General features: G+C 34.6%; 1 protein-coding gene and 2 long non-coding RNA genes across 3 annotated transcripts; 1 reads left to right on the top strand and 2 right to left on the bottom strand.

Annotated features, from left to right (window-relative positions):
* Positions 1-1,575: 1,575 nt before the first annotated feature.
* On the bottom strand, positions 1,576-2,569 carry LOC119072155. The gene is made up of 3 exons (XM_037177307.1): positions 2,419-2,569; positions 2,069-2,266; positions 1,576-2,012 (listed from the first exon to the last, which is right to left on the bottom strand). Exons 1-3 carry the CDS (start codon positions 2,455-2,457, stop codon positions 1,722-1,724), a joined length of 528 nt encoding a protein of 175 aa, XP_037033202.1. The 5' UTR covers positions 2,458-2,569; the 3' UTR covers positions 1,576-1,721.
* Positions 2,570-5,384: 2,815 nt separating this feature from the next.
* LOC119072150 lies at positions 5,385-24,253 on the top strand. The gene is made up of 3 exons (XR_005086796.1): positions 5,385-5,548; positions 17,725-17,734; positions 24,243-24,253. It is a non-coding gene; the product is annotated as an uncharacterized LOC119072150 (long non-coding RNA).
* LOC119072149 lies at positions 20,801-21,302 on the bottom strand. The gene is made up of 3 exons (XR_005086795.1): positions 21,213-21,302; positions 20,920-21,155; positions 20,801-20,863 (listed from the first exon to the last, which is right to left on the bottom strand). It is a non-coding gene; the product is annotated as an uncharacterized LOC119072149 (long non-coding RNA).
* Positions 24,254-27,821: the final 3,568 nt, after the last annotated feature.

The raw sequence follows: 27,821 nt of genomic DNA, 5'->3' as shown, positions 1-27,821 counted from the left end.
AAAAGCTCTTAGATGAAAATGAAAAAAAAAAGAAATTATAAAAAGACGAGTGAGTGCATGCAGCGCTCGTTTCCTTTATACTTATAAAGTGCTTTGAAGTGGAAACTAGAATAATTTTACACCTTTGCTGAAATAAACTTTTTATGTCGTTGAAGCAAAAAAAATGAAGAGAAATGTAAATGACAACGATCTGCAAATGAACAAAAACTTGAGACGAAATGAATTTGTTTATAATGTAAGTATCTTGGACGGTGTGCCAGGAAACTAACAATAATACCAAATCATTAAAATCTTTTACTTCACTCGTTTCGACATAGAGTTTCACATATAGCCGAACATAAGCCAACAATTACTGCTTATTTCATTTATTTACTCAGTGTGGTAACTGGGGCCTAAGCCACTTCTAGCAATCGCAGAACACCTACTGGGATTCTTATGCTGTGTTTTATCTGAGCTCAGCTTTCTATAGCTATTTTAGCTTTGTAAGTAATGAAGTAGTGAAACAAGTTATTTGATATTGAACAGATTAGGAAAGCAAAGTCTAACTGATAAGTTCGGCTTGTATGTCACTGGTAGCCCTTAAAACATTATTTGATATACGATTGCATTCTACTTCATCTTACATTCATTTTGTACGTTCCTCGATGGTTCAAATATGGCGTAGTCCGTAATCTGTCCCGTGAATGACAAAATTTCGATTTGAAATAGCTTGGAATCTTTGTGATTTTTCTTCTAACAAAGCTCGTGGTGCACGGGATTCAGGCGAATCCATGACAAGAAAAGTCTAGCATATTTCGAGCTATTAAAGTTTGGAGTTTTGTTAGTCAATGGACCCAGACCTGTCTTTATCCACAGCACTGCTTCTAGCATAGAAAATATTGAAAATATTCGAAGACTGATCAAATCATAGTAAGGACTGAGTTCTTTTGTAAAGATATATGACTTGACTTATTTTCGTTGTGTGAGTTAAAACGTACAATACAAACAATGCTGAATGATAGCTCTTATCACTTAAGCCTCCAAGTTTGACACTTGTCAATTCAGTGTTCATGCTGGGAGCAGTGCTGTGCTGCATCTGAGCTTAGCTTTATGTAGGTATTTTAGCTTTATAAGTAATGAAGTAGCGGTTATCTTATCCACGTTAAGGCAGCAGCTCAAACCCTGATTTTGAGTGCAAAAGTATTTTCTGAGGATTTTTTTGTGGGTTAATTTCAGAGGATTTTTCCTTGATTTTTAAGGATTTTCTTTGACTCGAATTTAAAGGATTTTTTTGTGGTTTTTCGAAGAATTTCAATCTTTATTTAAATCATTTTCCGCGCACTGAATTTAACAAATAATAACAAAGCTTATTATTAAAGAAAACACAAATAACAGAAAATCTAGTCCGTCATTTGTTGAACAAAATAATCCATAAGTAAGTGCACATCACATTGTCAATACTATTGGCCCAATACAAATCTGAATGAGTCAACATAACTCATCAAGTCGATTTTAGAACGCTTCAATATTTCACACCTTGATGTGCTATCTTGTGCCAATGTAATCTAATCTGTTGCGAAACAAATTTAAAACTAACTTTCTCCTCGTTGCATTTATTCCTTATCACTTCGGTTTATTTCCAATTTTTACCTCGGCAACTCAATTAAATTCTACATCTTACGACTCGAAATGGGCTAATAATCAACACGTTAAACAATGACATTAAAACTAACGTCTCTGCGTTAAAACCTTCCAATGGACCAACCTGAATATTGAACTTGAACTACTTCAATCTCAACAGTATTCTGATTTTGCACTGGTGCTACGTACTGAGACGCAGCTCTACCCGCCAAATATGCTATGAAACTATTGAAAACAATAAAAAGAATTGATGCGTACATCGCGATATCTGTCTGTCGATATGAATCCGGCCACTGATCCATTCCTGGTACAATGAGGGCCGTTAAAACCAGTGCAACAGCAACTATGTCCACTAAGCATACAGCGATTCTGCCATTTCTCAGTTTGAGGCTCTAGAGAAGACATTATTGATCACATAAGTTGAGACGACAGACTGCAAGTGACTTACTTCTTCTGTAGTGTTCCTTGTAAAACAGAAGAAGCCAACCATGAAAATGATATGGAGTGCACCTACGCATATTCCGACAATGCTGGAAATTATCAGTTTGTCAACCCAGTGGTCACCATGAATTGTTGGTAAATTTTGTAATGGTTTCACATCAACTAGTAAATTACTGCAAGCCGCTATCAGGAAAATATTCGAAAGCTGAAGACAGGAAAAATAAATTAATTAAGAGCGAGTCCTACCAACGAATAAGACAGCACTACTGCTATTTAAATCAATAAGAGGGAGGGAGACGGGAAGTGGAGCTGTATTAGTCTTGTATGATCTTGTAATGTTAAGTTAAAAAAACTTACTGGCATCAGAAGAACAAAACAGCACATTGATGATGCCATTGTCACTTCTGGTGATAATTTGACAACGAGAGATATGTGCTCTAGTTCAAACTTCGGTTAATCAACACTTTGCGTCTATTTCCACTTGCTTACAGTAATGCAATAAACGATACTTAAACTTAGAATACATATCGATATTGGTGTAGTCGACGCTGTTATCGCAGCTATAAAGAGAAAATATTGAATTGAATTAGTTCTGAGAAATCGTGATAATCATACACTACTATCGGAATGTGGACGGAAATTATAAAGTAAATGTTCGGAATTATGGGAGAGGTGTTTGACAAACGATGTCTGCTTTACAGATTGTAGCGAAAATAGAAGCGAAATTGGGTGATGATTTGACCGGGAAATAGGTAGTTTGGAGGAAATATGCATGGGCATCAAGCAACCTAACTGATGTTAAATTTCATCCTGTTGAGTAAATCTCAACCGATTTTCAAAAAACTTTTTTTTAATCGACGAAGTATTGAAATCCTCAGGTCAAGTTCGAAAATGGGCGGTATCGGTTCAACCATCTGGTAGTAGTTCTCGAAAGAAGCCTTTTCTGCTCTTTGTTAACACGATAGTACAAAATATAAATAGTGTTCCACACGTGTCAAACACTCGGAATGATAATAAAGTTATTATTAAATAAATTTAAAAAAAACGATAACTGGAGCAAAGTTCTACAGATTTTCAAAAACTTTTTTTATTTGACGAAGTATTGAAATCCCCAGGTCAAGTTCGAAAATGGGCGGTATCGGTTCAACCATCTGCTAGTAGTTCTCAAAAGAAGAATTTTCTGCTCTTTGAGAACACAATAACTGGAGCAAAGTTCAACCGATTTAAAAAAAAATTGTTTGATGGAATTAATTCCTGAGTTTTTATATTTTTTTTTTTTAACATTTTATTAAAATCATTCGTGTAACATACGGGTTCCTGAGTTTAGGTTCTAAGATAGATTATGTTGGTCTAACGAACAAGCTGATGTTGCTAACATAATTTTTATATCTATTTCAATAGTATTTTTCTTGTTATGTGACGTAACAAAACCGAATAAATAGAACAAAAATTAACGAGTGTGAAGTTTGCGGCCAGAGCGAAGCGAGGGCCGCAAATCACACGAGTTTAAGTTTCATTGAAAACATGTGTCATTTCGACAAATATATCCATTTTGTTGAACACATTCATTACACTTTGTTTGAAATGTCAACTTGAAGAAAAAAAAAAGTTTTTTGTTATAGGTTGACATTTCCAACAATCTGTAATGAGTCTGTTCAACAAAAAGCACCTGCGTGTCACCGCCTTAGTGATCATCTCAGAAGTATCTTAACCTGTTCTTTCACAACCTTGCGAAAGTGGGTGGTATCGGTTCAACCATCTGGTAGTAGTTCTCAAACGAAGCCTTTTCTACTCTTTGTTAAAACGATCTGGAGTCTTGTTATTTGATTTTGCCTTGTAAACTAAACCGAATAAACAGAACCAAAATTAATGAGTTTGAAGTTTAAATTTTATTGAAAACATACGTCAATTTTTACCGGGGCGTTTTCAGTGAAACTAAACAGAATTAAATCATCAATGAGAGTTTTATTAGACCGTTCTAGTAGTTTTTCTTCTAAATGCGTTTTTGTGGCCATCAACATACATAATTACATTTCATTGAAATAAATCAATAAATCATTGCCCATAAAAATACTATTGAGAAGCTCAGACAAACAGTCAAGGGTTCTGACCCACCCAACAGGTGGGACCTAGTCCCAAGGGTGTCACCTATTTTTGTTGCGACCTCTACTCGCACTAATATGAGAATTATTTAGTAACATCGGGCAAATGATATTGTCTAATTTGATTGATTAAGTATAGCGCAGTAAAACAAGTGTTTTTCTAATGCACATTGCCTGTGTCGAAACAAGCACAAACTTGAGATGGAAACGTTCGAAAAATTTCGTATCATTCATCTGGTTATATATCTAACGCTGGGCTGCTGGTTTGAATTGTAAATTAGGATATTTTAACATTCTAAATACATAAAAAAAGAAAAAAATTTGATATCTTGACAATTGATTGATTGCGGTAATGATAAATTATTTTACGTTTTGCTGCTGTTTTTTTTCGTGCGATGAAGAAGAACGTAGCAGAAAATCGCCATTTATTATCAAATGTAAAAGGATGATTACACGACTGGAAAAGCGTACACTTGATGCGAACTTAAATCAGAGCCTATTTTCAGGAATTTAATTCTTAAAAATTCTTTTCGAAAGGTCGGATGTTTTATTGAGCTGAACATCTCATGCAACTACATGGGGGCTCAACCGATAGAGTAAATAGTTTGCGATCCTGAAAAATAAAATTTTCTTCAGTTCGGGTAAATCGAAGTTTACGCCAACAAAACAGCTACGAATTATGATTTATCCAAAAGTGTTGTGAAGATGCTACGTTACGAACTATTGGGCTAATAACCACGTCTACAAGAAAACGGTGAAGTTCGAACATCGAGAAATACGAGAATTAAAAGCAGTTGACGAGCACACCGTTCCAGAAATTTGTTAGAACAATAAGCAGACCAGTTTATGAAAAAATCCTACTTAGCAAGTCGTAAGAAAACATAATAGAGCGTCATTTTACTGGTGCAGATTGCAAATTGGAAACGTTTGCTGGTCAACGAATGTATAGAAAACTGTAAGGGTAACGATCACAGATGGATGGAACGAGAGGCAAAAGTGTTTGGATGCAAGGAATTTATTTCAAAGTGGTGCGGCAAGAGAGAAAATCGAAGCTGATCTACCTGTCGTAAATTACAAGTCACTGACGGACTAGTTTCAGACGTAATCGGTAAAGTAAACATATCTATTCTGTCAGTATGTAGACAATACAATTGTAACGACAAGAGAGAAGCACAGATCATTCTGAATTGGTTCGTTGTTAATATAACACGTTTGTCAATACGCTCTCTAGCAAACTAACTACATTCATTAAGGTGATAAAAATGCTACGTGGATAGGTACATGTAAAATTAGAAATTAGTCAACAATGCATGATTCTACAAACAAAGAAATAGGATGGTATTTTGACAGCGTCAAAACGAAGTTTATTTGCTAGAGAGAGCATTGTGTTCGTGCAATTGAATAAATTATTTTATCTAAACCGAAAAAAATGTAAAATTTCTTTTAATTTAATTTAACTTCATGGAATCACCTCCAATAAATAGGCCCTGACTTAAATGCAAAAAATAAATAAATAAATTCGACTAAACTTGAAACAGTAATTTGTGATTCGTATTTCGCGAACACTCTCTGTCTGGAAAATGTTTCCATATCTCAATAAGTTTCTCGTCGATAAAAACCATGAAAATAAATCCCCGGTCCTTTTGCAGTATAAATAACTTCCCTTTTGGAAAACAAATGGCATTCCTTGACAGTGTTAAAGAGTACACCGTCGAGCTGGCCAATTGTTAATGAACGTGCTCTGTGTAAAATCAAATAATGTCTCAACAGAAATGCTATAACAAAAACGTCTTGTGCCTTGGTGCTTCGGTAATATTATGTTGAACGACTTAATTGCTTTAGCTGTGCAGTCTTTCGATTAAAATATTTTAATATGAAAACCCTTAAAAGCCATTTAAAGAACGTACACTCTCCCCCACTTTCTGTATAATGTATATAGCAAAGCTCACACAATAAAACCATCCCTAATGATAATCGTCTAGTCTTATTCGCCCTTCCCATCGCCTATATACTATATCATATTACGAGAAAATAATATAACGTAAAGACTTAACTAAGCTGTAATCGGCTAAAACAATCAGTGGTAAAATTATTTGCCAACAGTGTTTCCTTACCATTTCAGTTCGTTCTTCCTTACTCTTGCAATGGAAGAGAGAGGTTTACTTATGGCTGTAAATTTCTAGTCTACCGAAATAATGTATGGTTAAACGTGGAAAATTAATTTTCGCTTTGTATGGTGCAAATGTTAGAAATTAAGCACAGGTTATCCGCATTTTCTTGTTAAACTGAGGTCATGTTTCATATTAATATATCGTGGAAACAACTTTGAAAATTACAGATTCACAACGAGAATCTTATAACATCATAAAATATAATGGCAAAGGAAGGCTAAGTTTTATGTGAAAGACGAAACCGTACATTTTTATCAATGACTCCGTAACTGTAAGTTATGTGAAATCTTTGCCGTAGGTGCCTTTGATTTAATTCGGTTTGTGAAAAGTTCCGTCAAGCATATGAATATTTAATGTTCCTATTTGCCCGTCTGTGTGCACATTCGAACCCGAAAGGAGTACAACACACGATTCAATTTAATTAGTTATGAAATTTTACTAACCTTTAAGTGTCAGCTCAAAGACAAACAACCAACCCAGAAGTAGTTTGTTGAAAATAAATGTATAGAACCAGAACTTATCTGTGACTGAACGAAACAAGTTGAGGGGTGTGAGTAGATGACTCCCGAAGCGGGTTCTGCATGGAAGAGGTGAGAACAATATATTTAAATTATGATTTTTTACACAGCCATACAAACGGTATAAGTAACTGTATCCTCCTAGCACTGCTACTCTAAATGAATTCATCAATAAATAATTGAAAAATGAGTTGATTGTGACACTAAGTAACGAATTTCATAATATTTTACATGCTACATTGCTACATGCGTCTAAAACCGTACTTTTCATGTTTAAAGAACTACTTTCGACGCCCTCAGCATACAAAATCCATTACATAACTCGGGATAAAAATGAAAAGTCTCGTTTTCATGTGTTTGTTGACTTCGGCTACGCCTCGGATCAACAAAATCCACACGAAAACTCTACTTTTCGTGTGAATTTTGTTGATCCGAGGCGAGGCTGATTTTTACATGCTACATGCATCGAAAACCGTACTTTTCATGTTTCAAGCACTCCCTTTGACGCCTTCAGTATGTAAAATCCATAGTTATTTTCCTAACGCATGCTAAAATGCTTTTTTAGCGAATAAGAGATTTCCAGCTCGAGCCGGAGGCGAGTGCTGGAATCGAATTCGCTAAGAAAGCATTCTAGCATAAGTTAGGAACAACGTTTTTCCTAAGCGACGAAGTCGCGATATTTTAACACTAGTGAAAAAAATAACTAAATCACACTCGCGCCATATTGTGACGTCACTATTATTTATCTAGAATGATAAATAGGAAATTATTGACAAGTGCAACAATTGTTGTCTCGTTTTCGTTCGTCTGATAAAATTGGATATCGATACATGAGAGGCAATATCGTCCTAAATCTTCCTCCTAAATGATCCGGGCATTAGTCTACTTTGAGGCGTGGTTCAGAAGTCATGTTAAGACTGTCCAGACTGCACTTGATATCGTCTGTAAAAGGATGTTAGTGAGGTCTCTAAACAAATCATATCAAAATACAAGTCTTTCTAGGGTGACCGTGCACTTGACGAAATCTTACTTTCTGAAGCTCATGTCTCTAATAGACCTGAAGCCTATGGTCCTTTGAGTCCCTCATATGGTCATTAAATTCTCTTGGATACTAAAGGGTGCCTATATATGTGAACGACAAATAATGTTTTACGATTCTTCTGAGGCGTGCCAGACAAAAAGTAAATCGTAAAATGGTCTCTTTTTTTGTTGGTAAGCCCATGACTTGATATTCAGACAAAATTCACTGAAAACTGTGAGCCGCCATACAAACAGAAAACTCGAAAAATTTGATTTTTGTTCTTTGGCAGCGTGGCAGTTTTCGGCCAATGGCATGAAAATGACTATTTCATGCTTCGGAACGCTTTCTGGAATTCTTTCTCCAGTTTTTGTCCCGTTGCATGAAAAATTGTTCGGGCTACAAGCCAAATTGCATAGAATTAATTGTCCAAGACATATACGTAAATAACTATTACACATTAGAAAGAAGTAAGACTAGACTTTACGGTCAGCATATGTCGAAGATCGTCCTATTTCCGTTATCAAAAAGTCATACACATTTTCCATATTTTAATTTAAATCTGAATAAATAAATAGAACAAATTTAATGAAATGACTGTAAGCCATGTCTTCCCAACATTTCATAGAACGGAAGAGCGATTTTGTTAATAATATTATGAGCATTTTTAGGTCGACAAAATAATAATGTTTACGGATATGATTTCTGCGAAATAATATCAGCGCTGTATTTAATTACGAAAAAAGTAATTAGTTTCCATTTTACTTCCCGTTATGCTCATATCCCTCCATATACTTTACCTACATACCATCAACCTAGTATACGTATTCCATTTCGTCCATTAATTTCTTTATTTTGTAAATACTTAATGTGGGAAACTTCCTTCCAGCAAAGCGATATTAACCTTTTACTTGAGCGCCAACCAAGTAGAGATATTTATTAAATTGTAATGCGCTGCAGAGTATGAAATTTTCGCTAAGGTATAATATGATAAGACATATTGCAAATATTCACACGAAAAATGTGCAATAAATATTTATGAAATGGCAAAGAAAAGTAGCTTAAAGAGAGCATGAAAAAAGTGTTAAGGACATTATGTAACGGTAATGGTTGTTCGCGCGATAATTTTGTAATTTAACTTGCATTTCGCAGCTACTTTTTTTTTCTTCAAACACCCATAAAAACGTTATTCCCTTAATACCTTTGTCGATTTAACATCAAATTTAAGTTCGGGTGGCATTATAGTTTCCCATAGATTAAATGTAAATATTGAGTAAGATTTGGTTCATGTCTGACAAGTAAATAATAGTTATTTACTTACCGAGAGGAGAGAATAGGAAATTCCAATAAGAGCGATGTTTTCTTCCAGATCGATGTTTTGTGCTAGAGCGAATCGAGGGTCGCAATTTCTTATTCCTACCAGAGGTGATTCCTACCAGAGGTGATCACATAGTTTTTCATAAGTGTATTGTGTGATAAACCGCTTTTCTCCACGAAACGAAAACATCTCGGGATGGAAAAGTGAATTATGCGGGAAGGTAGATGTATATTAGAGAGAGAATGAATAAATGGAGAGAGTCGTCAACCAAACTCAATGGCCTATTGATGGAATAAAATAAGGTTTTCATCCGTGTGAGGTCAATAGACTTATTTTCTATCCTCAAATGCGGTGAGAAGATGGCATTTTGTTACCGCTCTCCGATGACAGTTCGGGAGATTTTTTTAAAATTTTCCCATCTATTATTTCTACCGGCGATCAAGAGATTTTCTCTTTGCAATTGTCACTTTGTTTTGGTTTTAAAAATTGGTAAAGCAAATTGATGTGTTTGTTTCGAAGATAAAAATGATTATTCACGCCAGGTACGGATGAAATAGTTATTTATTTACCTAGGGAGAAAATATGAAATTCCAACAAGAGTGATGTTTTCGGCCAGAATGAAGCGAGATTCGTAATTTCGCTCAAATTGGTATGTCCTATTTTCTTCAAGAGGTGAACAAAACGTTTTTGATGCATGCATGTTATGTTTTGCCGTTTTTCTCCACGAAACAAAAACATCGAGTCGTCAAACCATTTTCGAAAATATAATCGAAGTGACAGCTCAAACGAGAAAAGTTCTATTATGGTAGAGAAAATGCTGTACTTTTCCCACTAGAAATGTCATTCGACCAGTCGTCACGAAAACGCAATTTCCTCATGGCCCGTTTATGGAAAATAAGGCAAAACAAAACGCGCGCAGAAAAAGTATGTGTTCAATTAGGAGAGAAATAGGAAATTCCAGCAAGAGCGAATTATCCAAGGAATAGACACTACAATTTGTTTCACTATTTTTCGAAACCAAAACAAAGTGACAATTGTAAAGAGAAAAAACTCTTGTTCATGTTGGAAGTGGAGGACTGGCTGCAGGATATTTCGGATAAGACCTTTATCCGGACATCCAGTAAAACACGACTTTGCCTTTCAGCTGTTTATTGAAAAGTTACTAACAACATTTTGCTCCTAGCGCCACTTACACCTTGTGATCCATTTGGACTACTTGTCTATCACTAGATAGAATTATATCAAGTGCATATTCCAACAGTTCACCCCATAGGAAAAACAAGAATTGAAAAAAAAATCACCTGACCTGTCATCAGTGAGAGCGTCAACAAAACGCCATCTTCTCACCGCATTTGAGTGGAGAAAATATGGTTGATCATACCGCAAGCATGAAAAATGTTATTCCATATGAATATTATGCCCCGACAAGCAAAATTTCAAGTCTCTCTTATTATGGTCGAAGAAAACCCCTTGAAAGAATATTTTACAACATAACCGAAATAATCAAATGTTACCTAAATAAACATTACAATTTTCCTTCGGTTTGTTCAGCATTAATGATAAACAAACAGAAACGGAAACAAAATTATTACCAGTAAAATTGTGCAATTGTTTCGCTTATATGTCTATATTATGTGTGCGATATGGTGTTTGTTAGATTGATATAAAAACAAGGAACAACACACAAAATGTAAGCCACCCAGAGAGAGAGACGAACTACACCAGTGCACACAATTGTGTAATGTATTTCGAGTATGGGAGAATAAAGTTTGTGGCTTTTGTTATTTTGATTACGGAATTTCTGAGTTTTCGCGTTTACATTTTATAATACAGTGCCATGATGGTTTCACAGACTTGCGAAAAACTATCCGAAAGCTATAAATTGATGTTTGTGCATTGCTATTATTTGCTTGTGACAATTTTCAGTTTTCAGATTATTGTTATGCTATCCGCAAATGGCATCTCCCATTTCTTTTTTGTTCTACCGTCCATTCGAATAAAAAGTTAGATTGTGTTTTAGCCACACCGAGCCACAGAGCCATAACTTCATCACTTACAGTGAAAATACGAAATTCAGTGAATTTTTGGAGAATATTGATAAATTATGACGAGTGAATTTTGGGAGGAAAACACACGAGCAATTTTGAGTAGCCGAAATCAAGGCTGAAATATTTGAGGAGCTGACCGCTTACGGCCATCATTTTATGAAGGAATCTTAGGAACCAGTCTATTACCACCTTAATAATCCCAAAGTAGAGGAGGCATCCCAAAAAACTTCACAATTTTTTTTTACGTGGACCATAGGGGTACTGGAATTTTGGGAACTAAGAACAACACATTGTCATTTGTATCATCCTCAAAGTCCAGAAGATAACACAAAAAAAACACAGAAATCCTTCAAATTCCTTCAATTCTAGAACTGGGAAGATATTGGACAATGTGGAATGGTAGAATTTTGGGAGCCAACATACTACCTCAATCTCAATGATACCAAAAGTCCAGAAGAGAAGAAAAACCCTCAGAAATCATACAGTTCCAGAACTGGGAAGATGATGGATCATGTGGAGTGGTGCACCAGTAATTTGTGTAAGTAAATACTAAAGTCAATTACGTTGCCCGTAATTAGATTGCATACAATTCAAGTTTTTCAGATTTATTTTAGCTCAAAAGATATTATCTGTGAAAAAGGTATGAAGGATTTCACTTGTCTTACACACTCCGTCACATAAATAACCATCGCGACAACTTTCAGTCAAACTTATAAAAATTGCTAATTAGATGCTTTCGAAATGTGATAAAATTAAAACTGCGCAGCACCCAGTGGCTTAACGTCCCAATAATCCTGCAGTAGCTTTATAAATTCTCGTTTTCCATTGATTATTGTATAGAAGTAGTAATCTAAGCGATACTCTCCAATCGGAGCAAATTTCGGAAAATTCGATGTGTCTACAATCATGTCCTTTACGTACGATCGTCCCTACAAGCAAATAGTAAACTTCAAATATTTGTCTGTTAATTCTTCTATTGATTTTCTGGATCAAAGATAATATACATCCGATTTACTACCATGAATCCAGAGGGATCGCGTAATAGTACATCACTCGCTGAGACATTTTTTATTGAGAAGCGTTTTAGGCTGTATTTTGAGCCGAAGGCGAGGAATATATTCCGCACGTCGAAACGCAACAAAAATATTTACAGCGAGAGAGTACGATATTTTGTTGTTTTGCAAAAAGGAAAAAGTCAAAGGTAACATTTAAGTGTGATTATTGATCTCAGCTTCGCCTCGGATCAACAACTCTTGAAACTTTTCATTTTTCTTTCCTGTTATGTAAATGACTTATAGAACTACGCACTTTAATTGGACACGGTTTTATAACGTTGCCGTATTTACGAAACGATTTCGACATAACTGTGATATAATGTGAATAAGATCCACTCATTGCAGCACACCAATTTTCCGTTAGTTTTACCAAACTTGGTCTGTATGCAGTTCCGAATTTTCGATAGCTCGTTATGTCAATCTACAAGTTATTCGGTTCGAATTACTCAATACTGTCTTCGAAACAGAGCTCCAATTAAACTTACTCTGTAATCGTCTAAGCTAACATTTGGATGAAGAATCATTTCGTAGGACATAATTTGGGTGGTACGGTTTACAGCACGAACGCGACACGTAGATTTGGCTACAAATTTTTTATTGAATTTATCGCAACGGTTTCCCTTCAGGTGAAGTGATATCTTAAATGGGGAGGCAGATTAAAATTTTGGTGTTTTTTGTGATGTTAATTGATACCCCTTCTTCGCCTAGTATCAACACGTTCAGAACCGTAACCAAAATAAAGGTTAAAATTAAAAGTTTCGCCGTGACCATTTTCATGCCGAATCGCACAACGCACTATTCAAAATAACACAAAGCATCGACTTTGAAATGCGATCAATTTATAGTTTCGATGTTAAATTGACCATGTTAACAGAATGGCTATGGCAAATACGTTTTTAATTTTGGTTTTTCATTATTTTATTCAATATCGAGATAAATGTAAATATTGCGTGAAAATAATTATTTTGCGAAATTTTGAATGTGATCGCGCTGCGTCACACCTTTCAATCATAAATATATTTGCTACGTTATGGTTGAATTCACAGGCGTCCGTTTTGCCTCCGTTTAGCTTTCCGTTTATGTGACGTTTCTATTGTTTAGATGACTTGTCCATTGTTTTAATTTATCCTATTTGTGAAGGCGTCAGTCGTCACAATCAAAATTTTCATGACTTGAAACATCCTTCAGACATTTTGCGATTGGTTGCATAAAATCAAAAAGAATAATTTTGAAAGCGCATCAAAAATTCGTTTTCTCCGCCATTCAGAAAATAAAGTGTGTTCATCTTTAGAAAACACAATTTTAGATTTATCAGAGTTTTGAAAGTCATCGATGTTCCCAGTCAACTAAGTGCTTCACCGTCTACAATATTTTTGCGTGAAATTTGAATTCGCTAAGACTTATTCAAATTTTGCGCCAAAAATTATTTCCTGGAAACACTTAATTGACTGGATGCATCGATGACTTTTAAAACTCTTAAAAATTATCAAATGTGTTTTTTAGAATGAACCTGGTTCATTGAACCAACTTTAAAAAAATTCTCAGGAAATGTTTTTGTACATCAGGCCGTGTTGAATAAAATGTCAGATTTCTTCTTTTTCTTCTTTTTCAGCCTGTTTCTATCCACTGCTGGAAGTAGGCCTCTCCAACTTCTTTCCATTTCGTACGATCCATTGCCATTTGCTTCCAGTTTGTACCTGCAATATTCTTAATTCCGTTTGTCCATCTCTCTGGTGGTCTACCTATAGCTCGTCTTTTATATGGTCGCCAGTTCATGATCTTTTTGGTCCAACGTTCGTCTGTCCTTCTTGCAATATGACCCGCCCAGCTCCATTTCAGAGATGCTATTCTTTCCATGACATCAACGACCCTGGTTTGTTGTCGAATCCATTGATTCGTCATTCTGTCTCTGAGTGTTATTCCAAGCATACTCCATTCCATGGCTCTTTGTGTCACTCTCAATTTATCTTCGGATGCTTTCGTTAAAGTTAACGTTTCCGCTCCATAAGTGAGCACTGGAAGGACACAAGTGTTGAAAACTTTGTGTTTCAGACTATTATTCATTTTGCTTTTGAAAATTAGTCTGAGTTTTCCGAACGCTGCCCATGCAAGACCAATCCTACGTCTTATTTCTGCAGTTTGGTTGTCCAGACCTAACTTCAGTTTATGTCCTAGACTCGTTCAATGACAGTGTCACCAATTTTGATTTCTCTATCGTCCCCGATGTTGGTCATGACTTTTGTTTTCGATAAGTTCATCTTAAGGCCCGTCATAGGGAAATGACAGGACAGTTTCCCGAAAATGTATGACAAATTTTATCACAAAAATTAGCCAAAAAAATTTAAAGAAACTCACCTCTTATACTTTCCATTGCATTCGGTCATAGTCTCTTTAGGTCGCCAAGGCATATTTGAACACTAAACACTTTTTACACGATGCAAAAACAAAAACTTTTTTTTTGTTTTGTCGCGACAAAAGCACAGAAAATATTTCGACTCAACTGTGACACTCCGCTATTATAAGTACTAGAATGAATGTTTGCTGTGTTCACTTCGGCGGTGAAATATCTTCATTCAAAAAAGTGTCGGACATTTTATAAAAATCGTCAAACAGTTGACAAAAGGTAGTGTATACATTTAATAATGCTCACCGACCATTTTTCAAAGCTTTTCGAGAGCTCGTTCAACGACAGGAGATCATTTTAATAAAATTTTAACCTCTTATAAGACTGCGCTGAGCGTAAATAAATGTTCGTTCAGATTTCACATTATTTAGTAAGCTAAGAAGACTTCGCTAAGTCTAATTATACCATCTCTTTGAGTAAAAATATCGGCTGAGTTCGAATAATTCTCCGCTGAGCTTTAAAAATTCTCCGCTGAGCTCTAATAATTCTTCGCTGAGTCTTCACAAACCTTCGCTGAGGTCTAATAATTCTCCGCTTGGCTTTGGGAAGTGTTCGTTAGGTAGAAGCAAGTTTTAGTAAGGCTTAGTGTAGCTAATCGGACACTCAATTAACAGCGGAGATCTACCACAGCTAAATGGAGTTTTATTAAATCATAGCGAACACTTACTAGGTATCCGCTGATGCTTATTGAGTGTTCGCTTAAATAATTCGAATAATTCTCCGCTGAGCTTTGACAAACCTCTAATTAGTTCTAATAATTCTCCGCTAGGCTTCAGTAAGAGTCCGTCAGACCTTAGCACGTTGTAGTAAGGCAATGAAGCTAAGCGAACACTCAATAAGCATCAGCGGATCTATACATATAAAACCCAACGTCGGTGCACTACGACGCCCCTCGGTGCACCTCGGAGCACCACGGAGCACCTCGGAGCACCTTGGAGCACCAAAGGGCCTCCTAGGGGTCAGCCGGCTAGCCGTCCGAGGCCATTTTTAGAAATCGGCCTCCGACGGACCAGCGGGTGAGCCCCACGAGACCGTTTTTCAAACTCGGCCTTCAACGGATCAGCCGGTCAGACCTCCGAGGCCGATTTTCGAAATCGGCCTCCGACGGACCAGTTGGTGAACCCTACGAGACCGTTTTTCAAACTAGGCCTCCAACGGATCGGCCGGTCAGACCTCCGAGGCCGATTTTCAAAATCGACCTCCGACGGATCAGGTTTTGTAATTCTAGCACATTTTACTGAAAATAGTCTTGAATTTGCGCATCGTTCATGGGTCCTACTCATTTTTCAAATTTTTGTTTCATAACATTAACATCAAAGCATACCTACAAAATTGTATTTCAATACAAAGTAATCAGATCTTCTTCAGTCAATTATTTTTTTTGTTCTTATCAAAATATAAAAAATGTCGAATATAGACGAAGGAAATGTTCAAAATGATCGAGATATCAATCATAACTCTCAACAACATAGCAGAATTGAAATTACAATGGAAAACACTGTGGTTATCGAAAGGCAAAAAAGAGGACTTTTCAAGTTGTATTGTATCGAAAATTCGAAAATTTATCGAGTGAATTTGAATAGACGACCGACCCAAAGAATGAATTCACAGAGGGATCTATAAATTATATTCAGAGAGTGATTTGCGTACCTTATGTATTATGTCGTGAAAACTATTAAAAATTGTAATTGTAAATTGAAACTAAGCAGCTTTTGATACTTTAGTAGTTTCAGTTTCATTGTTTATTTGTATCCTTTTTTTGTTTTTAAATTTTATCAAATAATGAAGAGGAACGCTGATAGTCAATGGGAATATGAGGCCAAACAAAAAAGATTAAAATCTTATGAAAATGAAGTATTACGAAATCGATTATACTTGGCAAAAAGAAACAATTCTGCGAATTCCATACAAAATACAAATCGAGAAGTGAAAAATTGGTCTTTCTTTAATGGTCTGGCTTTTCATTACGATTCCACAATGTCTTTTCGTAATATTTCATTAGTAAATATTGGAGAAATGGATAATAAGTGTACCTTTTGTGGAGCTATGAGATTTAAAAGAGAACGTCCAGGCATTTGTTGTGCAAATGGGAAAGTTAAGTTAGAGCCATTCCGAAACCCACCGAATTATTTGAAAAACTTATTGGATGGCAATCATGCGTTTTCAAAACATTTCCTATCAAATATAAGGACTTATAATAACGCATTCAGCTTCACATCATTTGGAACTTCGGTAAAATTTAAATTCTTTTTCCTGTGAAAATTATGTGGAACTATTCATAATATAGGTTAAAAGACCAACAGTTTCTGGTTTTCAACCGGTCTTTAAAATTCAAGGAAAAGTTTATCACTTAATTGGCTCTCTCCTACCACCCGAAACTGCAGATCAGGCAAAATTTGCACAGATATATTTTATCGGAAGCAATGAAGATAAATTACAGTTGAGAATGTCCTTTGATGATACTTTAAAATCTGAAATAATCACGGAACTGGAAAAAATTATGCAAAAATATAATAGTTACGCAAAGAGTCTCAAATACGCTATGAAAAAACTAAATTCGGATTCAATGAAAGTATGTTTACCTTGCAAATTGTTATTAAAAAAAAAAAATGTAAATTTTGCTTCATATAGATCGTTATCAATGCTAATATTGGTTCTGATCTTTATCATCCGAAAACATTAACAAATCCGATACGAAATGAAGTTGCCGCTATTGTGTATAATTTTGAGGGGTACACTAGAGACATAGTAATTTCGAAAAAGAACGATGAATTATGCCGAATCACAGAAACACACAGATCATATGATGCGCTTCAATATCCATTAATGCACCCATTCGGGGAAAATGGATATTCCATTGATATACATCAAGTCAACGAGAGGGGAAATAAAACTCTGAAGACTGTAAGCTGCAAACAGTTCTATTGTTACAGACTTATGATACGGGATGAGGAGAACTATTTATTGAAATTTGGAAATCTACTAAATCAATATTTAGTCGATATGTATGCCAAAATTGAAAGTGAAAGGCTATTATATGTGAGAAATAATAATATTTCTTTTCATTCACAAAATATTTATCAAAATTCATTTAGATCAAACAAAATCAAACGAAATTGAGGGTGGAAAACTATATCCATTTGAAAGATGCAATACATTCAGAAATTCCAACCAATAGTATCGGGAAATTAGTAGTTCTTCCATCATCATTTACCGGATCTCCTCGATATATGCAACAATATAATTTATCACGTATTTATACAGTGAATCCTAAAGATCGTGAATGTTATTTTCTAAGACTATTGCTAATCAATGTTATCGGTCCAACGTCATTTGAACACCTTAGAACTGTTCACGGTGTTGTATGTAAATCTTATCAAGAAGCGTGTTTAAAATTACAATTAATCGGTAATGATCAAGAATGGAAATATGCGATGCAAGAATCACAATTATGCGATTCACCTCATAAAATGCGACAATTATTTTCAATCATTTTATCATCTTGTGAAATATCGGATCCAAAAGAATTGTGGAATGAATTTTGGGAATCTATGGCAGAAGATTTTACTTACAAGAGAAACGGCACAAATTCTTTTCGAAATGATAATGAAAAAGATATAATTTATTCACTCACATATAACGCAGTGAACAAAATAATATTTAACAATTGTGGTAGAAATTTAACAAACTTTTTAATTAATCCACTAATAATCCATTTTAATTTTGAAACACTATCAATATTAAATGAAGAACAGTCTTATAATATTGTTAACGAAAAACATTATGTCGAAGCGAATGAAAAGTGCTTAAACTCAGAACAAAACTATATTTACTCAAGAGTAAATGAAAAATTCTCCAAACATGAAAATGGAATCATATTTATTGATGCACCAGGAGGTACTGGGAAAACGTATTTATTAAATCTTATATTGTCGAAGGCAAGAAGTGAAGGGAAAATCGCTATTGCTGTTGCATCCTCAGGTTATATAACTTAATATTTAATGTAAAAGTATTCCTAAAACTTGCTTTATCATAGGCATAGCTGCCACTCTGCTAAGAAATGGTAAAACGGCTCACAGAACATTTAATTTGCCTTTGAATTTAAATGAATTAGAGAATGCAGCATGCAATATTACTCCAAATTCTGACATTGGAAAATTATTAAAAGAAACTTCTCTAATCATATGGGACGAAGCTCCAATGATGAACAAAAATGGTTTTGAAGCTTTGGACAGAACACTAAAAGATATTCGAAACAATCAATTTCCAATGGGGGGAATATTGACGATTTTAGCTGGTGATTTCAGACAAATTTTACCAATTGTGAAAGGAGGGACTAAATACGACGAGATGAAGGTACTATTACCAAAGTTTTTGTTATATAGTTTGCTTGATTTACAAACTTCATAACGCACAAATAGCTTCTATCGTAACTCAACGAGAGTAATTTTTTAGTATTAATTTCACATTTTACTACGTTTGAATAGTGTAGATTTGTTTGAAAGGTGTTTTGGTCCAATATTACCTTTTGAAAATTTAGGTTCAAACATAACAAAAATTTAATGTTGATAAAAGATAAGAATGCAAAATCATTGTGGAGTACTTAAGAACCACAAATTACTGAACCGCTTTAGCATTATATTAATTAATAGTTATAGCAAAGTTGTTCAAAATAGTTGAATTGAGTCAGTTCAGCACTGACTATGCGTAGAGTACATTTAAATTTTGTAAAATTGTAAAGACCTTATTATTCCTAAATTAATATTTAAAAAAATCTCAAATTTAGGCTTGCCTTAAAAGTTCATTTTTGTGGAGAAATATTGAATTGATGAAATTAACCAAAAATATGAGAATTAGACTATACACAGACAACACTAACAATACTTACGAAAAGGAACTGTTGAAAATTGGTAATGGTACATGCATTCAAAACGAAAATGAAGAGATTGAATTGAGTGAAACTCTATGTACCCGTTCGGAAAACTTGGAAAGTTTAATTGACACAATTTTCCCAAACATAGAAACTAACTACAGAGATCAAATTTGGATATCGGAACGTTCAATTTTAACATTGAGATATGAATCTGTTGACGAAATCAATGCAATCATATTACAAAAAATCCCTGGTGAAATTAAAACTTATCGATCCATTGACACACCCTGTGAAGAATATGAAAGTACTACGTACCCAACTGAATTCCTGAATTCTCTAAAACATTCAGGAATTCCAGATCACATATTACACTTAAAAGTTGGAGCATTAGTAATGCTTATGAGAAATTTAAATCCACCTCATTTATGTAACGGGACAAAATTGCTAATTAACGCAATGCATAAATACACAATTGAAGCCACTATTCTAACAGGCCAAGGTATGCCAATTTCATTTAATATTGAACAAAACATGTCTTTAAGTTATGTCTTGTAATATTAGGGTGTGGGCAGTCAATTATAATCCCAAGGATACCAACAATACCAACTGACGTTCCATTCAAGTATAAAAGACTTCAGTTTCCAATTAAATTGTGTTACGGAATCACTTTCAACAAATGTCAAGGTCAAACATTGAGTGTTAGTGGAGTAGATCTACGGGAAAATGTTTTTTCACATGGACAATTGTATGTGGCGTTGTCTAGAATTGGAAATCCAGAAAACCAACACGTTTTAAGCTCAACAAAATTTATACGAAATATAGTGTACAAAGATGTACTATCTGAAGAAATAATGTAAAATTTACATTGTAAATAAATTATTTGTCATAAATTTTACACACAATCAAATGAGCATTCATTTTTCGTTTTCTCGTGAACAATCTTGAACATTTGTAACATTTATACGGTTTGCATCCATACAAATAAACATGTTTCTTGAAGCCACCGGTTCTGAATTTAAAATCCTTACCACAATCATAACAATGAATATCTACGATTATAGTAATTGAATATTATGATAAAATGTTTAAAACAAAAATTACAATTTTTCGTGATTTCTCCAAACATTTTGAGTAATTATTTTGACATGAACTTCTACGACTACTTTGAAATTAAAGACTTGTTCTGTGACTGTGACAATAAAATTTATTTCATGATAATTTACTCATTCAGTCTTCTTAATCATTTTCAGAAATTCCTCTTTTAGTTTAATTGCTTCTGGTAAATTAGAGTCACCCTATCAAACAAATTAAAATTAATTTTTAAATTAATGTTTGAAGATCACAATTATACCCATAATAATGTTCCATTGATACAATTAATTTTTTTGCGTCTTTCATGCTCAGTAATACTTCCTTTTCGAATAACAATTACAGAAAAATTTGGAATAGCAAAATTTTTCGCATTTTCGGTCCATAAAGTAACGGTAACCATAGTTTTTGTAGTATCAGTTAATGAAAGATCGCGCATTATGGTACCTTTGTAGTTTTTGTCCAATCCATTATTTTTAACCAAAATCCCCAAAGTATCTAATGATTTTTAAAGTCTCTATATTTAATCCTATTATAATATTTTGAGATCTTTACCAATTTTTTGATTTTTATTCAAAGTTTGTACATTTTCCAAAGGAGTAAAGTTGAAAAAAATTCGTGGAAAATCATCATTGTCATCTAAAGCTTCAACTTCTGTATTCGAACGTATATGGATTTGTAAAGCATTTCCAGTACCACTCTGATAATTCGAATCTTCTTCTTTGACGTAAAAATTTCGTATTGAAAATAGACAATTTATCTAAAAGATTTTACTTTACAGAAGAAATTTTAATAACTTTGTGATATTAATTAACCTTTAAAAATTTAGCAATATTTGAAGTATTTTTCCCGAAAGCAGTCATACATATTTCTCCTGAATTGTCCATTCCATGGAAATTTAAAACATTACCAACTGAGGTAGTTCTAATTGAACTTATGTACGTAATACGTACGTTCAATTGTTTTTTACAACTATAGATAGAAATTGAATTATTACTGATATAGCAAATACAAGTTGTAAACAAACAATTATTTTATGTAAGGCATAATAAGTTGGCAGTAAAAATACACTCGTTTAGTGGTATGGTACATAGCGCTGCATAAAACGCGGTCGATATTACCAAGGTTTGCATAATTTATTGAATTTTATCAATTGCCATACTCATATGTGTTAAATTGTAGCAAAAGAATGAGTATGAGAATCGATAAAATTCAATAATATACGCAAACCTAACAGAAATTGATGTTATTCTTTGAGAAACACGGAGATGTCAACCCTTAAATTTGAAATATTGAATTGGACCACTTTTTACGCAATGCCATGTACTAAACGTGTGGATTGTAATCTGTATTTTTTTAAAATTGATAAATCACAGAGATTAAAAGTTATTGTCCAAATTACGCTCCCGCCTCAATTATAATCTCCATAGGATATTCGCTGAGAACAAATATTTAAAAAATTATGCCCTAACGCCAAAATGTGTTTTAGAGAATTTGTATAATGATAATTTCGCGTAAACAATCAGAATTGTGTTGCAAGTTTTTCTCAATTTTCATAAACAAATTTCTTAGGTCATCAGATACCCGTTCTTTTACTTACTAATTTCCAGTTTGTAATTCATTTATTTTAAGGAATTCATCTGCTTCGTTCAAAACATTTGTCGCAATGTCTTGATGTTCTTCCCAGAAATTATATTCCATGCAAATTTTTTTCGAAACTGGTTCATTTTCTTCTTTTGTGGCTTGACCTTGTGAGGTGCTGGGTTGATTAGCTTGTACTTTCCTTTTAGATACGATAGTGGAGTGTTCAGAATTTTCTTTTGTGAATAAATCCTCTTGAGTAGTTGCAACTTGGTCAAAATCGGAATCATTTTCTAATTTTGAAACTGCAGATTGTTCCAAATCATTTTGTTTTTCTGATGAATTCATTTCGGAAATTGCGGATTTTACAATGTTTTTCTTTGCAGATTTTTTAGACATTTTGTTATTGAAAAAAAAATATTGAAAATTTCTGAACTGTTTATTGATATTACTATGATTACTATGATTTAATGACACAGAACGGTAAACAGTGCAGAACGACCCGGCCGAAGGCCGGGTAACAGTGCTAGTACCTAATAATTGTTGCTATGATTTAATAAGACTCCACTTAGCTTTGGCAGATCTCCGCTGAGTGTCCGATTCGCTCCATTAAGCCTTCCTGCAACTTGCTTAGGCCTCACAGACACTTCCTGAAGCCTAGCGGAGAATTATTAGAGCTCTGCGGAGGTTTGTTAAAGCTCAGCTAAGAATTATAAGAGCTCAGCGGAGAATTATTAGAACTCAGCCGATATTTTTATTCAAAGAGGTGGCATAATTAGACTTCGCGAAGTCTTCTTAGCTTACTAAAGAGGAACAAACATTTATTTACGCTCAGCGCAGTCTTACGAGAGGCTAAATTTTTAATAAATGCTCTCCCATCGTTGAGAGAATGTCCGCTGAGCTCTCGTAAAGCTTTAAAAAATGGTCGATGAACATTATTAAATGTATACGCTACCCTTTGTCAACTGTTTGATGATTGTTTTTAAATGTCCGACACTTTTTTGAATGAAAATATTTTACCGCCGAAGTGAACACAGCAAACATTGATTCTAGTACTTATAGTAGCGGAGTGTCACAGTTGTGTCGAAATATATTCTGTGTTTTTGTCGCGACAAAACAAAAAAAACTTTGTTTTTGCATCGAGTAAAAAGTGTTTTAGTGTTCAAATATGCCTTGGCGACCTAGAGAGACTATGCCCGAATACAATGGAAAGCATAAGAGATGAGTTTCTTTGAATTTTTTCGGTGAATTTTTGTGATAAAATTTTCCATACATTTTCGGTAAACTGTCCTGTCATTTCCCAATGACGGGCCAGGCCAACTTTGCTTGCCTCTTCACTTAACTGTTGTAGCATAAGCTGAGCCTGACATAGATTCGCTGCTATCTGTACAATGTCATCAGCGAAGCGGAGATTGCTCAGGTACTCTCCATTTATCTTTATTCCCATTTTACTCCAGTTTAACTTCTTAAAAATACTCTGCAGAATCGCCGTGAATAATTTCGGTGAAATGGTGTCACCCTGCCTTACACCTCGGCCAATTCTGAATTTCTCCGTGCTCTTATGAAGTTTTATACATGAAGTAGCATTTTTGTACACATATCGAATTGTGTTGGAGTACCTTTAGTCTACTCTACATTCGTCTAATGCGTCCAATATCGACCATGTTTCCACTGAATCGAAAGCTTTTTCGAAGTCTATGAATAGCAAGACTATGTCGATGTTGTATTCACGACACTTCTCAATAAGCGTTCAGTTCTCATCACCTGCAAATGGTCATTTGTGCTGAAACCAGATCTGAAAGCAGCTTGTTCAACAGTTTTACTACCACTTTATTTTCCCTACAAAGGCCAGAGGGGTGGTGAAGGTTGAAAAGGTGAAGAAAAGCATCCATCGCATAGTTATTATTCATTTAGTTCAGACAACCTGACGGAGCAGCCAGCGCTCTTCTAAGGTTTTTTGGTAGATGTATACTAAAGTCACCTAGTTACGTTGCTCGTTATTAGACTACATACAATTTTAAAATTTAGCTCAGAAAATGTTATTTGGTAAAAATATATTTCATTTTCCAAATACCACAGTGTGTAATCCACACTCAGCTGCATAAATAACTATTACAGACGTTTAAACGACTTTTTTTGTATTAGTGATAAAATTAAAACTGCGCTGCACCTAGTGGCTTAACATCCCAATAATCCTGCAGTAGCTTTATAAATTCTCGTTTTCCATTGATTATTGTGTAGTAGTGATAATCTAAGCGATACTCTCCAATCGGAGCAAACTTCGGAAAATTCGATGTGTCTACGATCATGTCCTTTACGTACATTCGTCCCTAAAAGCAAATAGTAAACTTGAAGTATTTGTTTTAATTATTCTTGCATTGCTTTTCTGGATCTAAGATAGTATACATTGAATACCCGTCGGGAAAATGGTACAGGCAGAGCACAATATACAATTTACCATCATGAATCCATAGCTATTGCGTAAAATGTTTTGTGCCACCGAGAATTGAAATACGACTCTTTTCAGCACTCATTTTAGTGTTGTAAAGTGACTTATTTCAGCACTCGTTTGATGTGATATTACAACACTCAAAGCAGTGTTGATATGGAATTTGTATGAGTTGTTACAGCATTCGTTTGAGAAAATGCAAAGCAATGTGATCGATCAAATTTGAAGAGTGATTGTTTACAATGAAAATTATGATTTTTTGTGCTCTTGTCTATTTCAATTCTCGGTTGGTACAAAGCATGATGTGTTACACGTATTGTAATGAGATCCGCTCGTAAGGAAAACTTGGGTCTGGTGCTGAAAAAATCAACATTACAATACTTGTAACACAACATACTATTACTTTACTAGTGAAGGAATGAGGCGGTCACCTTACGGGTGAAAACCCTTTATCTCACTCGTAAAGTCATCTACAATTGTTAAATGTTTCCTATGTGCAGAATGAGCACCAGCTGAATATCACCAGCTGGATCTACTAATACACACTTATTGTATGATAAACAATCAAAACACATTCTTCACAATGTGTTTACTTCATTCATACGTGTTATGTGCGCGCATAGATGACGTTAACGTATAAATGCACTGTGTGTAGGTTGTCTTTGAATTGGTTACAATACACAGTGTTTTTGTTTGTTCACCAGCTGGTGATATTCTGCACAAGGAAACATTTAGCAATTGTACTATTAAATGTGTGTGAGTCGAAAATCATTTGTTACATGAAAATCCATGAACTTTCGACTGCGTTAGTGTCGGAAGAACAGTGAAAAGTCCATTTTAAGTGTGATTATTGACCTCGGCTTCGCCTCGGATCAACAAAACCTTTAACGTAATCCTTGACTTTTACTTTTCCTCCCTATATATGTAATAGTTTTATGACATAACTAAGGATAAAAAGATGAAAGTAGAGTTTTTATGTGAATTTGTTGATGCGAGGCGAAGCCGATGTCAATAAACACAATAAAACGAAACTTTTCATTTTTCTCCCGAGTGGATTTTACATGATGACGGCTTCGACGCATGTAGCATGTAAATGAATTTCATGAGACGTACTGTAACTGGACACGGTTTTATAAGATTGCCGTATTTGCGAAACGATTTCGACATAACTGTGATATAATGTGAATACGATCCACTCATTGCAGCACACCAATTTTCCGTTAGTTTTACCAAACTTGGTCTGTATGCAGTTCCGAATTTTCGATAGCTCGTTATATCAATCTACAAATTATTCGGTCCAAATTACTCAATACTGTCTTCGAAACAGAGATCCAATTAAACTTACTCTGTAATCGTCTAAGCTAACATTTGGATGAAGAATCATATCGTAGGACATAATTTGGGTGGTACGGTTTACAGCACGAACGCGACACGTAGATTTGGCTACAAATTTTTTATTGAATTTATCGCAACGGTTCCCCTTCAGATGAAGTGATATCTTAAATGGGGAGGCAGATTAAAATTTTGGTGTTTTTTGTTATGTTAATTGATACCCCTTCTTCGCCTAGTATCAACACGTTCAGAACCGTAACCAAAATAAAGGTTAAAATTAAAAGTTTCGCCGTGACCATTTTCATGCCGAATCGCACAACGCACTATTCAAATTAACACAAAGCATCGACTTTGAAATGCGATCAATTTATAGTTTCGATGTTAAATTGACCATATTAACATAATGGCTATGGCAAACACGTTTTTAATTTTGGTTTTTCATTATTTTATTCAATATCGAGATAAATGTAAATATTGCGTGAAAAATAGTTATTTGTTAACCTAGGTTCTAGGGGAGAAAATAGGAAATTTCACCAAGAGCGAAAGTAATTCTCTCAAGGTGGAATTTCCTATTTTCTCCCCGATGTGAACACAATGATTTTACAGAACGCAGGTGAGAAAACACTCATTTTCTTACCTCAGCTGAAACTTCATAAGCTTCGCTGTGAAAAACTTTGTGTCGACCTCGAAAAAAGTAGGAAAGATTGATAGAAAGGAATGTTCAATGTTGTACATTCAGCACCCTTAACGAAATGAGAAAAATGAGCACAGTCAAAATGAAGGTTCGGAGCATGGATAGTTGGTGGGGCAGGAGTGATTTCGACTAGAAACCAATTGCCGATTTTTTTTTCTCATCATCCTGAGTTGCCACAGACTAGAACGGGGAACGAACGAATAGACTTTTCAAGCGGACATAAAGAGTTTAAAAACGGATTCAAACGCACTCATTTTCATATTATTTTGACATAAATAATGAACACGTTCAAGATAAATCAGCTGATTTTGGAAAATCGGCCATACCTGGTACATTGTTAATAAGGACATGTGTCCATGCAACTAATATTACAAACTTAATGAGCACGAGAAACCGCTACACAACCATATATGGTTCAATATATTCATTATTAAGTACACCACCCACCCAGCTACTGGAAAAGTCATTTCGTAATTATTAAAGCTTTGATATGGTTGAATCATTTGGTGTGTATACATCAATGACGGGCTGTATTCAAAAGGAATATTTAAATTATTGTCGTTTACCTCTAATATTGCAATCTGGTAAATTTCAAACATTTTCATTTAGACAGATATTCCGCAATTGTGTTTTCGTATAATTTATACACACACGATCAACGACTGTGTAGATGTGTATTTATCGACATGCATAAATGCTTATGGTATTTTATTCATCCATCCATCCATCTATCCATACATGTACGTATATATATCTCTCTCGAGAGTTAGTTGAAGCGTGTATGCGTTGTTAAGATTATACTGCAATTAGAGCAACGATTTAATCAGAAAACAGGATGTTCAGACATCGAATTTCGCTTTAATTTCGTCATTATACTTTGTGATGATGCTTAAATCTACTGTGGTTGTAATATTCATTTTAATTTATTAACTCTAAACTCTGAAGAGAAATCCACTCCTTATTGTGTTTAGTTTTCGGTTCAGCAAACACTGAGAATCAATCGTGAATAATATGTCTACCAGCAGTCTTGGAACACTCGCTCGCACACACTCACTCGCTGGATTAAATTCCAAATTGTCTTTGGAAATTCTTTTTTTTTACTGTCCTT

Source organism: Bradysia coprophila, assembly GCF_014529535.1.
Source record: "Bradysia coprophila strain Holo2 chromosome IV unlocalized genomic scaffold, BU_Bcop_v1 contig_81, whole genome shotgun sequence".
NCBI lineage: Eukaryota > Metazoa > Arthropoda > Insecta > Diptera > Sciaridae > Bradysia > Bradysia coprophila.
Note: the sequence above shows the minus strand (reverse complement) of the source record. Positions and strands in the feature narration are given on the sequence as shown.